At 40.4% G+C, this 18,840-nt stretch overlaps 1 protein-coding gene across 2 annotated transcripts; it reads left to right on the top strand.

The window, feature by feature from the left end:
* The first annotated feature begins 11,423 nt into the window (after positions 1 to 11,423).
* Positions 11,424 to 18,535, top strand: LOC130191948 (transmembrane protein 47-like). 2 transcript variants are annotated; one of them, XM_056411715.1, is made up of 4 exons: positions 11,424 to 11,734; positions 13,794 to 13,934; positions 17,527 to 17,701; positions 18,176 to 18,535. In XM_056411715.1, exons 1-4 carry the CDS (start codon positions 11,518 to 11,520, stop codon positions 18,231 to 18,233), a joined length of 591 nt encoding a protein of 196 aa, XP_056267690.1. In that variant the 5' UTR covers positions 11,424 to 11,517; the 3' UTR covers positions 18,234 to 18,535. The 2 variants fall into 2 exon arrangements, with proteins under 2 accessions (XP_056267690.1, XP_056267691.1); XM_056411716.1 differs by lacking the exon at positions 18,176 to 18,535 and having other exon boundaries at positions 17,527 to 17,708.
* Positions 18,536 to 18,840: the final 305 nt, after the last annotated feature.

The raw sequence follows: 18,840 nt of genomic DNA, 5'->3' as shown, positions 1-18,840 counted from the left end.
TTTAAAGTGAAGAGTTATGCGTATCCAAGTGTATTCAAGTGTATTCAAATGTATTTAAGTGTATTTAAAGTAAAGTGTTACATGTATTTATGTGTATTTAAGTGTATCTCAGTGTATTTAAAGTAAATAGTTACATTTATTTATGTGTATTTAAGTTTATCTAAGTGTATTTAAAGTAAAGAGTTACATGTATTTATGTGTATTTAAGTGTATTTAAGTGTATCTAAGTGTATTTAAAGTAAAGAGTTACATGTATTTATGTGTATTTAAGTGTATCTAAGTGTATCTAAGTGTATTTAAAGTAAAGAGTTACTTGTATTTATGTGTATTTAAGTGTATCTAAGTGTATTTAGCTGTGATTATCACCCGGTAACCTGATTAATTCATGCGCTGACCACCAATGGGATGTCCTGACCCTAACTACACAAGGTCAATGTGTAGTGACCTTAACTAATTGTCCGTGCCTCAACCAGCTAACGGGATTCAAGCGTTGCCGGCTAATGGGCGACATGTTGAGAGCCATCGGGAGTCAATCTGAATGCTCACGATCTCTGATTTCTCCATTTTTAAGATTTTTAAAAATCTTTTAGATATCACCATGAAACCTCCACAGTTGATATAACTTGTATTTGGGAATTAAACAATACATCTTTTTAAATGTTTCTTAAATGTAATGTCTTGTTGTAAATGAGGCATTCTCTTCTCCAAATATGTGCCGAAACATTTCCATAACATAAATCTGAACATTCGACATGTGACGGATTAAAATCATAGATTGGGAATTTGTTTCTCTTGTTATCACTAAATACATCATAAAATGATGTCGGCTCGAGCACATGAGCAAAAAACTCGAAAGAAAATATAAATAGAATTGAAACTGGAAAGTGGAAGACAATTTACGCGAGAAGAAATAGGACAAAATCACAAAATGTGCATAAAAAGTAAAGTTTGTGTGTGTGTGTGTGTGTGGTTGTGTGTGTGTGCGTGTCATCTCCAGTCCGTGTGACACATCCTACAGACTTCCGTGCGCTCATGGCTTTCACAGAGCACCTGCACTGTTGTCTGAAAACATGTCACACGGCTTCAAAGTACACCGAAGAAAAGAAAAGTCATTGTGTTAAATAATAATGACGTCTGTTTGCACTCAGCAGAATAAAACCTCCGATCCCCGAGGGCCATGGAACAAATGGCTGTGGTTGTGCACAGTATTATAGATTATAGATTATAGATACACGGATGTGTGAAGGAAGTCCCAACAAGCCTCTATACTCTGTGAAGTAAAAAAAGATAAATTAAGATCATTGCAATAAGCAATTATTCATTATTTTAAGTTATATTAATGCACATAAGGAAATTTTTGAAAGTTGCCTTGTTTAAACCCTTTAATCCCTTTTTTTTGTTAATTTAATCTCTCAAATCTGGAGTTATACTAACACTAATTATAGTAAATCCAGATTACGTTTAAACTTGTTTGACTATTGTACGAATGCATTAACTCACGGTGGATCCTAACAGAGTCTAAATCAGTTTCACGCAACTATAATAAGATCTTCTCTTTATTTTGGACAATAAATATGAGATGATTCTTGAAATTTGCCTTCTTTTAACCCTTTAAGCCCTTTTTTGTTAATTTAATCTCTCGAATCTGGAATTATACTCAAACTAATTATAGTAAATCCAAATTACGTTTAAACTTGTTTGACTATTGTACGACTGCATTAACTCACGGTGGATCCTATCACAGTCTAAATAAGTTCCACACAACTATCACGACATCTTCCCTTTATTTGACTTTATAATACAAATGAGATCACTCTTGAAAGTTGCCTTCTTTAAACCCTTTAAGCCCTTTTTTTGATTATTTGATCTCTCAAATCTGGAGTTATACTAATATTCAGAGTCTAAATAAGTTTCACACAACTATAATAAGATATTCTCTTTATTTTGGACAATAAATATGAGATAATTCTTGAAAGTTGCCTTCTTTAAACCCTTTAAGGCCTTTTATTTTGTTGATTTAATCTCTCAAATCTGGAGATATACTAATACTCAGAGTCTAAATCAGTTTCACATGACTATAATAAGATCTTATTCATGCTGGACAATAAATATGACATAATTATAGACAAATACACAAGAGGACATTTGGGAAGTCTCTTTCCCGTGCATTATTTACATATTGCACATAATAATTAACCATATTAAGAAAGGCTGGTATTAAGACCATTAAAGATGATTTATACTGCCTGTATGTTCATGAATTGCTCTGCTTTGATATCACCGGATGACAATGGATAACAGGACTCTGTTTTTTAGAAAGCAGACCAAAGGGAGTCGACTCTCTCTTTGTCGTCTGCTTCCCTCGGGGCAGAAAAAAAAGCTTCACTTCAAAACTCAGCTGTTGTCACATTCTGGAGCCTCTCCTTCTGCACGTCACGCATAACTCTGAATTCACTGCGATCGCCGCTCCGCACCCCGAGAGCCCTCAGACGGCGAGGGGGGCCAAGACGGTGTCAACGTGAGGAGGTTTATCAGGTTAGAGAGGCATTTGGACACGTTGGGCCTTTGTAGAGTTGTAAGTGGAGCTTACACATGTAAATGAGAGTTTATGTGTTTTAAATGAATGCATAAGGAAGATAGGATCATGAATAAGGGATATTATGAGGAATGTATTGAGGAAAACAGAGAAAAGTATGATCACTTGACTTGGTTTCTATTTAAAAAGGGTTAAAAAAGAAGCTCCCTAATAGGTGTCACACAGGTCCAGTGTCCCTCTACCAAGGTTTCACATTTAAATATCTTAAACATGTCCTGGATGTTTTGGTTGTATTAGTGGAAAATACACAACCCACATGATAGAGTTTACATAACAGTGCTAACATGCAATGAATACAAGTTCTGAAGCCACTGCAATACAACAGGATAACTCAGGTGAACGAGGAGACGCCCCCCCCCCCTCGCCGCCCCTCTCCATCCCTTCTTCCTAATTTTATATTTCATTTTTATTTTGTTTGTATGTCGTGATGTAAATGACTCTGAAAAGGTTCTGTAAATATGTTCTGACTATTTCCCTTTATTATATTAGTAACTTTATTTGTTTTGTGCGCTTTTATTTTTAAGTACTTCCGGTGAGAACCGGAAGTAGCTGTTAATATCGTAATATGACTTCGCAAAAGTTCGTTTTTGACAGGAAAATGGTCTTCAAGAGTATTTTATTACTCAATGAACTGCGAAGAGGTACTTTGTGTTTTTATTTGATCTTTGACTACATGTTGAGTGGATTCATTCTTTAATTAACTGTATTGTGATAAAATGCTAATGCTATATTTTAGCTAGATTTTAGTATCAATGTAGAAAATGTTGTGATTAATGTCCACATGTATATATGAATGTCATCTAATTAATGTTTTAGAGCTCATTTCTATTTTATCTACTATATTTAAATGTGCTCTAAATTACTGTTATCGTTGTTGTTGTGCTCATTGTATTATTTGTATACATAGTGACATCTTCTTAGGGTTGGTATTATTCTTCATTCCTGTTTGCAAAATCAATAAAAAATATCAAACAAAACTTCTGAAGCCACTTATTTAAATTCTGCTTTCTGCATCCGTCGCGCCGTGAAGCATAAAGATGGAGGAGCTCGTCCTCCCTGTCGCTGATGACTAATGGCCGACTCTTCACTGGACTGTAATGGACTGCATCTGACTGAAGGGTTTCCAGCCTGCAGCTCGGGGTCAACTGGAGTCTGCAGAGCAACAGGCACACGATAAATAATCAGGATCACGTGTGTGTGTGTGTGTGTGTGTGTGTGTGTGTGTGTGTGTGTGTGTGTGTGTGTGTGTGTGTGTGTGTGTGTGTGTGTGTGTGTGTGTGTGTGTGTGTGTGTGTGTGTGTCGTATAGGTCTGGTGGCCATTTCCGGTCATGTAGTAAACCAGAAACAATGACTGCATTCATCCATCTACCTCATTTGCTTTTTTTATTAAATTTGTTTTTATGAATCCTGCTTCAGTGTGCACATTTGAATAAGGTGTTAGTGTGATAGAGAGAGAGAGAGAGGCCTGTGCTGGCCAGAGATATGACAGGCCCAATGATAAACATAAGTGGTTCACAGCTGGTGTCTGGGGGGGAAACACCAGAGAGAGAGGGGGGGAGGGGGGTGGGGGGGGGGTCTGGTGGGGGCGTTTGGTGGCAGCCATGACGACTGATGGAGGAGGAAGTAAACAGATGTCCTCAAGCTGGCAGACAGGCCCGGAGTGGTCCGAGCCCGGAGAGACAGGTGGACGTCCACAGAGCGACTGCATTTACAACATGGAGTCACTAATACATGTCATAAATAAATATGTCAATGTGTGGAGAAAAAAAACAGTTTTAATAGATGTCATTGTGAAACTTGGCTCAGATATTTACTAACATTTAGATATTATTTTACATTTAGACAAAACGTTTTTTTTGACGTTGTACCTTTAAATATGCAAATGAGGCATTAAATATGTGCCAAGTCCACAACAGAAATCTGAAGTTCTTGTTTTTTTGTTTTTTTTTACGGAATAGAACAAACATTCTCTAATAGATGTCACCATCAAAACTTGCTCAGATATTATACATTTAGACATTATTTTTATGGATTTAATTTTTTTTTAACATTGTATCTTTAAATATGCAAATGACGCCATAATTAAGCGATGAGGTACGAGAGGCAGTACTGTATCGTCAATAATGTCCTGTTGCTAGTGACTCACTCTTAACCAATCAGAATGCTTGATTCTATCGACCCATATTATTAATATGTGGCAGAACAGAAATCTGAGCATCGGGTTGCACGTTCAAAGTTCTTGTTTTGTTTCTTTTAGGGAGGGAATACAACTAGATGTGTTTTGAGGAATACAATATTCTAGAAATCAGGATATGAATAATATATGAACAAAACCCCTATGAGAGCAAAAATAGCATTAACAAATCGCAAAATTGACCACGTCCGGAACACAGAGCGACTAGAGAGAGACCGTCACTGTGTGTTTTAGAAAAAAACCCTTCTTTAATAGATAAATACAAGCGTCTTTGTGTCTTTAGAAAAGCGCTATATTAGTTTGAATTATTATTATTTATACCTCCGTGAAACTTGCTTATAAATCTGGCTTGACGCTGTATCTTTAAATATGCAAATGAGGCATTACAGATGTGCTCATTTGCATCCAATTCCGGAAATCTGAGCCTCGGTTGCACGTTCAAAGTTCTTGACGTATGAATATTGTTTTTAATGCAAATCTTTCTTGATTTTGGCCTGTTTGTTCTCACGTAACTCGTCTTCAACTTTCCAGCCTCAATTCCATCTGTATTTTCCGAGGTTTTTTGCAGAGGAGTTTGCTTGTTTTTTAACAAGAGGAATCCCAGAAAAAACATTCCCAATCTTTTTTCTTTTTTATCTGTCGACCAAATGAAACGAGAACTTTGACCCCGGCTTGATCGAGTGTTAAGATTTATTAAAAAGTATTACAAATAAATATATTTTAAGGAATATGAATGATGTATGAACAAACAAAAACCCTAAGAGAGAAAAATAGCTAAAAAAAAATACTAAAATTGACCAGTGTGTAAAAAAAAGAAGAGGATATGTCACCTTAACACATAACATCCAAACTTATGATTCTGTATCTCAACTCTAGAACTACAATGTGACTGTTATTGTCCACAATATCAAAATAGAGCAACAACAGCCCCGTCATCATATTCATGACCCTCACTGCTGCCTCCTCTCATTTGCTGTAAGTCAGTGATGATGACGATGATGCCAGGAGAAAGCCTTCCTCTCAGCGGTCCACATTAACCCCTCGCTGGCCTTCTCGTGATGCTCCTCGTCGCTGTGCAGAGTCAGACGGACCGAACTGAATCCTCTACGGCCGAGCCGAGTGCGGGAAACGAGGGAGACGACGTGACCTTGAGCAAGGCACTTCAAACCCCAGCTGCTCCGACATGCACTTACTCGGATGCCGCGGCTGTGTGAGAAACACTCACACCCGTAAAGGGGTAACGGTGCAGCTGTCGCCACGAGGTACTGGACAGGTGGAGGATCTCGAGGTGGCTTTGAGAAAACACTACCTGACACACGTGTGACGTGAGTCATCAGTGACGAGCAGCCCAGAGGAAGTGAAGGCTTCGCTTGTGAGTCACAAGAGGGGAAGAACAAGTACAGTAATTGGTTACTGTAGCTTTAAGAAAAGGTTGTATGAAGCATGCACTTGGCTAAGAAGTGACAAAGAGTCAGGATGTGACGGGTTTTTACGGTAAAGAGAGAGAGAGAGAGAAAAGATGAGCGGGGACGGACCTCTGAAGTAGTAATGACATCATCATGAAACAAAAGCCTCATCGGTTACCATGGAAACGTACTCACGGCTGAGGGGAAGAAAAAGTGCAGAAATTGGTTACTGTAGCTTTAAGAAAATGTTGTACTAAAGCATGCACTTGGCTAGAAAGGGATGGCAAAGAGTCAGGCTGTGACGGGTTGGGGTGAGAGCATCGCTGGTGTTGATAAAATAAACTTTTCGGTTCACGTTTTCTGACCGCGAACACGACTCCTCGACGGCGTGACGTTCGCGTTGCGGTAAAAAAAAGAGAGAGAAAAGATGAGCGGGGACGGACCTCTGAAGTAGTAATGACATCATCATGAAACAAAAGCCTCATCGGTTACCATGGAAACGTACTCACGGCTGAGGGGAAGAAAAAGTGCAGAAACTGGTTACTGTAGCTTTAAGAACATGTTGTACGAAGCATGCGCTTGCGGTAGAAAGTGATGACAAAGAGTCAGGGTGTGAAATAATCATGTTTTAATTGTTTTAAGTACACCTGTCCGACAGGAAAGATGAGCGGGGACAGACCTCTGAAGTAGTAATGACATCATCATGAAACAAAAGCCTCATCGGTTACCATGGAAACGTACTCACGGCTGAGGAGAAGAAAAAGTGCAGAAACTGGTTACTGTAGCTTTAAGAACATGTTGTACCAAGCATGCGCTTGCGGTAGAAAGTGATGACAAAGAGTCAGGGTGTGAAATAATCATGTTTTAATTGTTTTAAAAAGATGAGCGGGGACAGACCTTTGAAGTAATAACATCATCATGAAACAAAAGCCTCATTATCACCATGGGAATTTACTCACAGCCGGAAAAGAAAGAGGAGAAAAAAAAGCCCCGAGAGGCTTTATTCTGAACCTGTGATCATCTTCCTGCCACTAGAGGATGACATCATCGGATGGGACCCAACATGTCCACCCTTGACCCTCCGTCGTGAAGAATGCCCGAATCCCCGACGTGTGTCACTTGTGTCTTTTGTGTCTTCTGTGTGTACACATTTCGTCTTTGTGAATATTTGTTTTTCATTCTTTCCCTAGAGAGGGAAAAACGGAGAACGAATCCCCTGAATGTCTCACAACATGGCGGATGAAAGCCAAATGTGCAGGTGGCTTAGTGAAGTCAGAATTAGGGGGAACGTAGAAAGAAGAAGCACATGACCTGGATTCCCTCCGTGCTCATTCGCCAAGTGGGGAGTCTCCATTGTGCCGTCTCGAGTAGCTTTTGTCTGCTCTGCAGATTCTCTAATGAGGGGCTTTTTGGAGGAGGATTGACGGTTCTGTGGGGGGGGGGGGGGATACGCCCTAATGTCCGTGGATACACCCTAATGCTGGATGCTCAGACGGCCTGCTGGCAGCACGGCTCACCATCAGGACCGAGCAGGGTGGCATTAGCCTGAAGGCCTCATTATGTCAGACACGCTGAAAACCTCTAATCCAGAGCGGTGGAATTAAAGATAAACGGGGCGAGGAGGCAGCGAGAGGCGCTCTGCAGAGCGCTCACGTCGTTTGTTTGGACTTTATTTCTCGATAACTTTATTTGGAGAGCAAATGCTCTGAAGCGAAGAGCTTAAAAGTAATAAAACGTTATGTTTTCACATATGAATCAGCTTCTGAATGAACTTCTAATTATATAATATTATATTATATATATATATATAATTCTCTAAATATATCAGCTTTCTTCACTATTAATTATATATATATGTATATATTATATACATACATTGTATATATATGTAATTAATATTGAAGGAAGTCAATATATTTAGAAAATAATATTATCCACTATCAATTATATATATATATATATATAAATATAATTAATAGTAAAGCAAGCAGATATATTTAGTAAATAATAGTATTCACTACTAATTATATATATATATATATATATATATATATATATAGTCAAGGAAGCCAATATATTAAGAAAATAATTGTATTCACTATATATTTTGTATATATATATATATAATTGTAAATGAAGCAGATATATTTCGTAAATAATATTATTTACTATTAATTTTATATATATATATATACAATAGTGAAGGAAGCCAATATATTTAGAAAATAATATGATCCAATATTAATTATATATATATATATAAATATAGAATTAATAGTGAAGGACGCAGATACATTTAGTAAATAACCCCTCACATCCAGGTTGTGGTGTTATCACGGTGAGAATGACAGCTGGTCAATAAATCACTCAACCAGAAGGTGTGACGGTCAGACGCCTCACATGAGACGCTCCTCTTCTTCTCCTCTCATCTTCATCACTGTTCCTGGAAATTCTCTCATCTGCACAGATTAAAATACAATCACATGAATAACAGTTGACGAGCTCCCCTTGTAAACTATTATATGTTATCATCTTCTGAACACAGGGGATTAGAGGATGTCCGTACTTCCCTTTCATCATCTCAACTGAACTTTGCTCGTGTTATTAATGAGGGAATCAATTTAAAAAACAGAACTTTGTATACGTCACTATTTTCTGAGTTAACGAGCTGCATGCGAAAAGTAATACGGCATGCGAATAGTAAACACCTCCATTGTTGTTGTTGTTGTTGTCCTCTTGCCGTAGAGTTCATAACCTGCAGGTATTTAGTCGACCAGAATATGAACATATTTCACAAAACACCCAAATGAAGAGTGGGCAGCGTTGCTCTGCTGAAGGCTTCACGGTCTCCAGTCGCTCTGTGTTCCTCGAGGTCCTGGAAGTCATCTTAAAAATATCTTTAAGCTCTCATACAGGTTTTGTTCATATATTATTCATAACCTGTTTTATAGAACATTGTATTCCTCAAAACACATTTGTTTTATTCCCTCCCGAAAAAAAACACACACATATTTATAATGCAAGTAGATGTAATCCAGCATTCTGATTGGTTGAGAGGGAGTCACTAGAAACAGGACATTATTGACGATACAGTACTGCCTCTTGTACCGTATTGCTTAATTAATGCCTCATTTGTATATTTAAAGATACAATGGGAAAAAAACTTGAAATCTATAAAAAATAATGTCTAAAACAAATAATCTCGTCTAGGGTTAGGGTTAGGGTGAAATTTCCCCACTGTGGGACGAATAAAGGTATATCATATACTGAAATACTTGTTGTGTCATTTTGGGGATTTGTTATGTGTTTATAAATTCTGTGGCTGTTCATGAGAGATATTAAACTCTTATATGTTTGAGTTTATAGATGAACAGGGTTACATATAAATACTGGTGTGCTCGGCTGCGTGAAGAAGTCAAAACTGGATTAAAAGAAAACCCCAACAAGCTTTATTCTGACTGTGTTACCACAACGTTCAGCGATAAGCACTTTGGATTATTCATGTCTTCTGTTGTCGATATGTTCATATAAATGTTCTTATAAATGCTGCAGCTGCTGCCTCCCGTGAAATGTCATCTGCTCCTCATACTTAAACAAGGTGTGGCGCTTTACGTGGTGAGCAGCAGTAATTATGCGGGTTTTAGCATTCTGGATGTCACGTGACTGCCACCTGCTGGACTATAACCACATTACAGCATCGACTCCGACTGTTTAGAGACAATGCATAAAGACATAGTCCATTATATATATTAGTATATGTATATATATAAATATATATATATATATATTAGTATATATATTAGCATATATATATATTAGTATATATGTATATATAAGTATATATATTAGTATATATATATATAAGTATATATATTAGTATATATATATTAGTATATATATATTAGTATATATATATATTAATATATATATATATTAGTATATATATTATAATACATATATACTAATATATATATATACTAATGTGTATATACTATAGTATAAACATATTAGTATATATATATTAGTATCTACATGTATATTAGAATATATGTATATTATGATATATATTCTTATATATTTTGTAAGGTAAGGATGTTTATTTTCATTTTAAAAACATACAACGAAATGAGGTTGGCGACTCATCAGTAAAGCAGTAACAGGTAAAAACATGTATAAAAACATTTAAAACAGGACATATATAAATAAATAAGAATAAATAAAACATAGAACACTGGCATCAATGGCTTGAATGTGTGACTTATTTTCTGCCCAAATAAATTATCAATATTATATCCAATAATCTGTACTGGCCCTTTAATCCCATATACATTATTCTCCAAATTAATCTTGTTTTTTATGTCCTATCGTTTTTTATTGTATACTTTTTTTCTCAGTTCTTCTGAGGGAACATATGTCAATAATTGCAAATACTGCACAAAGGTTTTTGGTACCTTTTAATGTAATTCATATCTAAGCATTTAAAGGAAATTTATTGTCCTTATCCTCATATTGTTGTTGCTGCTTTGTTTATTAAAGTATTTCCTCTGCATTGTGTCACCTCCTTTTCTTTCAAGCCTGCATGTCCGTGTATGGACAAATGTGTTGAATTCATACTCTTGGAGGCACTTTCTTTTGACTGCCTTAAACTTCCTGAAGAGATTCTGCGGCGCTTTCAAAATAAAAGCAAAGCCCTCGAAGCGTGGTAGAGCAGAACTGCTATTACTACTATTACTGTGTCCCAAATAGCGGATATATTAAGTTGTATGAATTGAAAGTGTATGTATCATGTGTGTTTTCTCAGACTTTCAGTCAATGACCAACACTTTCATTTAAATGTGGGTTGGATGTGAGCAGGCTGCTCTTTGTTTAGATGCTTTTGTCTTTTTTTAATTTAGAAGACAACACATTTCCTAATGTTATGAAACATCAACTGCAAAATAAAATAAATGAACCCATGTTTTTGTGTTCTTTTAAATGTGTATTTGTAATTGTTGTCAGTCAGATAAAACCACACATGCTTGAATAGGATAACGAAGAGTAATATATCAATAGCAAAACATCAGTAATAATAACGATAAATAAATACAATTATTTGAAATCTAACAATATTTGTTTGTAAGTGATTTATCACGTGTCCCGACAGAAGTCCGATTATTCTGAAAACCCCGATCCAACCGGAAGTCTCCCGTTAAACTTTTCCAGCTGGACACACACACACACGCGCGCGCACACACAAAGCAGTGGAGGGCTGTGGTGGGTGAAGACGCACGCGGACCTCCAGTGTGATCGACCTGCGGCTCCGCGTCGTGGTGGTGGCAACATGTCCGTGAACGAGGTGTTCGTGTTCCGGCCCTTCAAGCTCATCGCGCTGCTCTGCGTCTTTCTGGCTCTGAGTCTGGACGTGGTGGCTCTGCTCAGCCCGTCCTGGGTCACCGCGGACCACTTCTCCCTGTCCCTGTGGGAGTCCTGCTCCCAGTCCGAGGCGCGCGCTCCGGCGGAGGAGGCTCCGTGGAGCTGCTTCTCCACCCTCACGTCTGGTAAGACGCGCGTATTTACGCACAGTTTTTTGGGGGGTATTTGGGTTGTTTGCCCTTGGCGTTAGGATGTTGTCCTCGGAGAGAGGATTACAAGGTTGTAGTAATTTGAGTGACTTTTTTTTTTTTTTTGAAGAGGGGACTCAGATTTTGTCGTTTAAATTGTAACTGGCTGGTTTTAAAATAGCATTTCTTTCTTTATCAGTGGCCTTTTTTCTGTGCCTGTACGTCGTTCTACACACAGACTGCACATTCTATACGTCACCGAGCCAGAGAGGAATGTGAGTTGAACTGTAGACATGGCAGCTCCCAGCAACAGTGTGTTATAGTCGGCTTGTTGTTCTCTCAGCTGATCGGCGGTTTGTCCTCTGTTCATATCAGTGACGTCATTAATGCTCTGCTCATGGGTTCTGATGGTCCAACTATATAGTGTGTGAACAAAGGGCCGGTGAGTCGGGTTCCACATGAGTCACATTGATGCTTCATTACTCTGCTCTGTGTTAGAAGACACCAGAATACCAGATCACATGCGATGCAGACGCATAATTACACACAAAGAGTTTCTAACCCCACTCAGACCCCCCAGAAGGTGGTTTAGTGGGTTTTTTGAAGAGACACATTGAGCATCTTCTTCCATCATCCACCTCACCGGGACCCGGACCCCTTTTTTTTTCATCAAGCACAGAAGCCACAAGACAGAAAGAAGCACTTATGCCTCCTACCCACTTCCTTTGAACATCCTCATTAAATGCACCAGATGTGATGCCGGCACACAGTCGGCTCCACGGAGCCGGGGACCGAACCGCTCAAATGAACATTGTGGATTTTGTAACATTTGTTTGTTTTTTCAATTCTAGATTTGATCTGTTCATGAATTGTAGTCCTGCAGTGACTTTAGGTGCTTTTTTCTTCTTCTTTTTTTACCACCAGCAAACATGCACAGCTTTGAGGTGGATGACCGCTCTCTGACTCTCTGATAGAGAGGAATGTGTCGGGGTGAATGACCACTCTCTGATAGAGAGGAATGTGTTGAATGGGAGGCGGGGTTGGTCGCTTTTGAGGGTCTGCAGAGCTCATTAAAGCACCAGTGGGTGGGGGGGTGGGGAGGGGGGGGGGGCGTGTTGAGGTTAAAGCCAAAGCTGATTTTATGATGCACACATTCTCATATCCTACCCCCAAGAATCTTGAATGTCAGTCCATCTTTGGAGTAAAGATACGATGCACACAAAACAACCTGTGTTGGAACTCCCAGCCTCAATACACTTGTGATGTTCAATATTTTTTAAAGAGACAGTGTTGTTTTTTTGGGGGGGGGGGGGGACAAAACCAGAATAGAGGTTAAGATATTATTTCTTTGGAGGGGGGTTGAATCAAATCAACCTCCTCTCGGGGAAAGTACATTTCCCAAATCCGGATAACAATACAATCGGAGCTTGAGAAGGAGAGGATGTAAATCCTCATTTTGAGTGTCGCCGTCTCCTGGCACATCAAAGAGGGGACAATGAAGAAGGGACAAGAAGTGTGAATAGATTTCTGGCTCCAGGGTTTCGCTCATGGAGAAGCTCGGTTCAGGAAGGCTTTTTAATACGTGTATTAACAACTTGGTGTTGTGGAAGTCTTACCGAGGATTGAGAATTTGACTCGGAGAGAAGGGGGGGTGATGCGTTTTAACTTTATTCTACACTGGAGTTTAAGAGGAAGAAACAGAAGAAGAAAAAAGGCGATGTCACGGTGAAAAACTTCATCGTTCTCACTTTTATTTTCACGTGCAAACGAGTAGAAACACGACAAACCTCGACTGCAGACAGTGACAGAGTAAATGCGAGGCCGACTTCCCCAGAGGAGCAACGACATGTGGAGATTTATACTGTTGGACTACTTGTCGCCCTCAAAAATTCCGTTTCCATGAGACATGATATTATATTGACTGTGTTCCAAAGGACGGCACGCAGCTGTGGCTTCAGCATCTTCATCTACGAGTTATCAGACGTTGACAAGTTCAGTTTGTTTATTCCCACTAACGCTGCTCTCTAACCTGTGCCCCCCCCCCCCTCCCCCCCAGACTGGCAGATTGCCACCCTGGTGCTGCTGGTGGCCGGTGCTGTGGCAACTCTCTTGGCCTTCCTGGTGGCCCTGATTTCCCTCTGCAGGGGCACACAGCGGCGCCACTACCGCACCGTGGCCGTGCTGCTCTTCACTGCAGGTAATGTAATGTCACTTTACCCCCCCCCCGAAATCATGCGCATGTGTCTTCTTCCCAATGTTCCCCCCACCCACACGTCATGCACATTTTTTTGGGTAAGGAGACATATATATACGGCCACCACAACCATTTCCATATAGACGGGGGTTTTATTCCTCCAGTGAATAGGAAAGGAGGCGCAGGAGGGAAGAAGCAGCCGAGCGAGGCTCGTTGGTGGAGCTCATTCTTTCTGTGGTGAGGAGTCTGGGAAGCTGAGCCCAAAAAAAGTAAAAAAATAACAGCAGCCGCAGAATTTGCAGAGAAGTCACCACAGACTCCTTCTGACTGCCTTGAAACTTCCAGAAAAGATTCTGCTGCCTTCAAAAGGGTGAAAACATGCCTAGTTTCCGAACTGGGCTTTCAAAATAAAAGCACAGCAATTGAAGCGTGTTAGAGCAGGACTGCTATGACTGACAATACTGTGTCCCGAATAGCAGATATATTAAGTGATATGAATTGAGCGTGGAGGTTTCATGTGTCTTTTTTCTGACAGTCGGCCAATGCCTCACGTTTGGACTTTACTTTGTGAGAAGGTTCCTCTGACGCCGCCGAGGGAGGATCTATATTTATGAGACATATGATTACAACCAACGCAGCCACATTGTTCCCTCGTGCTGTGCAGGCGTTGCAATAACCGACTAGTTTCATGTAAACAACGTCCCGCTCCTTGTCTCAGGCCCAGTTCCAGATTTAAAAATGAAATTAGATGATACAAGAATCAGCGAGTCATGCGTCGTGTGTAGCGTCCCTCCTGCTGCATGTTTACATCGTGTCCGTGGACATATATTTTCCTAAAGGAAGTAGTTTGACATTTCTGGAAATGAGAAGATGGAAACCACTCTCCGTCTGTCCATTCGAAATGAACCCACGGCCAGCAGCTGGTTGGCTTAGCATAGCGTAGCATTAAGGCTGGAAAGAGCTGGTTCAGGTGTGTGTATTGATGGAAACAAAATCAAACGTGTTCATTGTTGAGCTTTAGAGGTGCTGCTGGTCTGTTAGCTCTGGACAGAGCCGCTTTGTTACATTCTCTCTATGAAGCTAAGCTAACCGCTGTCTGTACCTTCATATGAAGCTAACCTCTGTATGTAGCTTAATATGAAGATAAGCTAACCGCTGTCTGTACCTTCATATGACGCTAACCTCTGTATGTAGCTTAATATGAAGATAAGATAACCGCCGTCTGTAGCTTCATATGAAACTAAGCTAATGCCCGTCTGTAGTTTCATATGAAGCTAAGCTAAGCTAACGCCCGTCTGTAGCTTCATATGAAACTTAGCTAAACTAAGCGCCGTCTGTAGCTACATATGAAACTAAGCTAACCGCTGTCTGTAGCTTCATATGAAACTAAGCTAAGCTAACACCCGACTGTTGCTTCATATGAAACTAAGCTAAGCTAACACCCGACTGTAGCTTCATATGAAACTTAGCTAAGCTAACCGCCGTCTGTAGCTACAGTACATATGAAACTAATCTAAGCTAACCGCCGACTGTAGCTTCATATGAAACTAAGCTATGCTAACCGCCGCCTGTATCTTCATATGAAACTAAGCTAAGCTAACCGCCACCTGTAGCTTCATATGTAACTAAGCTAACCACCACCTGTAGCTTCATATGTAACTAAGCTAACCGCCACCTGTAGCTTCATATGTAACTAAGCTAACCGCCACCTGTAGCTTCATATGAAACTAAGCTAACCACCACCTGTAGCTTCATATGAAACTAAGCTATGCTAACCGCCGCCTGTATCTTCATATGAAACTAAGCTAAGCTAACCGCCACCTGTAGCTTCATATGAAACTAAGCTAACTGCCACCTGTAGCTTCATATGAAACTAAGCTATGCTAACCGCCGCCTGTATCTTCATATGAAACTAAGCTAAGCTAACCGCCACCTGTAGCTTCATATGTAACTAAGCTAACCGCTGTCTGTAGCTTCATATGAAACTAAGCTATGCTAACCGCCGCCTGTATCTTCATATGTAGCTAAGCTAAGCTAACCGCTGTCTGTAGCTTTATACAGACGGCGGAGACTGAATTATCCACAAATTGTTTCAAACTCATGTTTTGTGTGGAAAGATTTAAAGTTTGTTTTAAAATCCAAATAGTGTAAATAACTGCAAAAATCTGCACACAATAATGCAAACAAACATCTAGGATCGTCCGTGTTTCATGGATTATTAGTCAGCAGATCAATTGGACTAATTAGTCGTTTTGTTCCTCGTCAACACGAGATGTAATGCGGTGCCTTTTCTGTGGTTGCTTGTAGAGAAACTTCATTTTCTGTCAATTAGTTGACAAAATCCTTTTTAATGTTAGTAAAAAAAAAAAGACCGTCTTCGGTGGAGAACGTCCGAAAACACGCCGATCGGAGAGATGATGCAACAGAATGTTCTATATCTACGCTGTAGAAAAAATATTTCATTTAATTTTGGAGGGGAAATGCAATGTTTTCCCCTCGTGTATCCGAACCCGTCGGCCACAAAGGACAGTGTGCTCACCGGCTGGGCCCTCGCCGTTGACTGAAAGGCGTGGGAAGGCCGCGTTGCTCCTTTTCCTGTGTGTAATTGCTTTAAGAGAATAAGGACTCCTCACAGGCCGGTCGGACCCCGCCAAATGCCCCTCGGCGGGGGCCGCGGCCGCATGGTATTTATTTTCTGTCCAGAAATATGACCTCAGCGGGGTGGCGCGCTTCGACTCTGCACTCCATCAACACCGCCACATTCCTGAGCCCCCCCCCCCCCCCTCCTCCTGTACACCACTCTGCTCCGTCCTGGAGGAAGGAAAGGAGGAGCTGTGGGCCCACACAGTCCCTTCCTCAAGAGTCACCTAGCATGCATTGAGAAGGGAACTTTTATGCCCCCCCCCCCCCTCCACACACACACACACACACACCACCACCACGGCCATCATGACGCATAGACCGGCGGTCGCTCCTGGTCCTGGATGATTTAACGGGGAAGTGATTCACACTGATGGAGGCATTAGTCATTTTTCTTGGCCAATACCAAGGTCACAAGAATAATGACTTTAAAAAAAAAAATGTTTTTACTTTATAAGGGAAAAGGAAAAAGCACATGATATATCTTATAAGTTGTTATTGCACATTTAATTACACTGGGAAAGTACTTTTTCATCCTCTGTTGAACAGTGCTAAAGGAATTCAAATAATTATTTATATATATACATATATATTTTGAATATATATATATATATATATATACGTATACATATTATACATTTAAATATATTATGATATATAAATATATATATTAAAATGTTTATATATTTATAAATATATATTCATTTATTTACAAAGTGCTTTACAGAGAATCGAGGCAAAACAAATGGAATAGTAAAATAAAAATACAAAATATAGAACAGCAGACAAACTCTATGAGGGATCCAAAGAACTGCATAAAAGGGCGACATCACTTCAAAGCTGTTCCCTAAAAATGGGTTTTCAGACGAGATTTAAAAGAAGTCACCGTGTGCACACGGTGCGCTGATGGAGATCACACGAGCGTGTTGTAACCCCGTGGTTCTTGTGGTTCTAGTGGTCCTGCAGTCCTGCGCTCTGGTCCTCTACCCCATCAAGTTCATCGACGGGACGGTCCTCCAGACCTACCACGAGTTCAACTGGGGCTACGGCCTCGGCTGGGGGGCCACCATCTTCATGCTGGGGGGGGGGATCCTCTTCTGCCTGAGGACGGACATCTACGAGGACGCCATGTACTGAAGTCCCTGAACACACACACACACACACACACACACACACACACACACACACACACAAAGGAGTCTCATACAGGAGGTGTGCTACTTTTCTTTTCACTCTGCACATGGCTTCTGTGCACAGACACCCATCTCTCTCTCTCTCTCTCTCTGCCTCTCCTTTCTCCTGCTCTCTTTCTCCTGCTCCCTCTCTCTCTCCTGCTCCCTCACTCTCTTTCTCCTGCTCCCTCTCTCTCTCTTTCTCCTGCTCCCTCTCTCTCTCTTTCTCCTGCTCCCTCTCTCTCTCTTTCTCCTGCTCCCTCTCTCTCTCTTTCTCCTGCTCCTCCACTCTCTCTCTTTCTCCTGTTCTCTCTCTCTCTCTCTCTCTCTTTCTCCTTCTCTCTCTCTGTTATTTTTAGACGGGTTGCGAAGGCCCCATTGAGGCCGGGTCTGTGAACAGGACAATAACTCCCCCCCCCCCCCCCCGTGCAGCCGGCGTCGGGGATGGAGGGATGACGAGCGGAGAGCTTTCTGGACGTTACCACGGTGACGTGGATCTCTCTCATGCTGGAGAAGCGGGACGCACCTGAACGCACCTGAACAGTTCAAGGGATCCACGTTTCCTTTTTTCATTTGTTTTCTTTTCTCCGCATTGTATTTATGGCATCCCCCCCCCCCCCCCCCGTGATGCCGTCTGATATTAGAGTTGTACATGAGATGTATGCCGGAGCTCTCCAGTTTTTTATAGTTTGTTTGCAAACTCACACGTGTCGGTTTCAAATTAAAATAAAATGTAAATGTGTACAAAGTATTTCTACATGAAGGAAATAAACAATAAACAATAGTATTAGAGGAGTGGCGTGACCTCCGACTTTGTGTTCTGACCTCTTGGACCGAACGACGATGAGAGGAAAATGCAAAACACTTTAATCGTTATCCAGAGCACACATTCCTCAGAGGACCCAGTCCCCCCCCCTCTTCCAGGTTATTTAAAGGGACAGACACCCCCAGGTTGTCAGCTCGTTGAAACATAAACGATTTTATTGCATATTTAAGACACATGTTTGCAGTTAAACTTTACAAGTTCGAGGTAGATGATGTATATATATATATGGATATATACACATGTAGCTATATGGATATGTGTGTATATACGT

This window comes from Pseudoliparis swirei, chromosome 3 (assembly GCF_029220125.1).
Source record: "Pseudoliparis swirei isolate HS2019 ecotype Mariana Trench chromosome 3, NWPU_hadal_v1, whole genome shotgun sequence".
Lineage (NCBI taxonomy): Eukaryota > Metazoa > Chordata > Actinopteri > Perciformes > Liparidae > Pseudoliparis > Pseudoliparis swirei.
The sequence above is the reverse complement of the archived record's forward strand: the minus strand, read 5'-3'. Positions and strand labels throughout refer to the sequence as shown.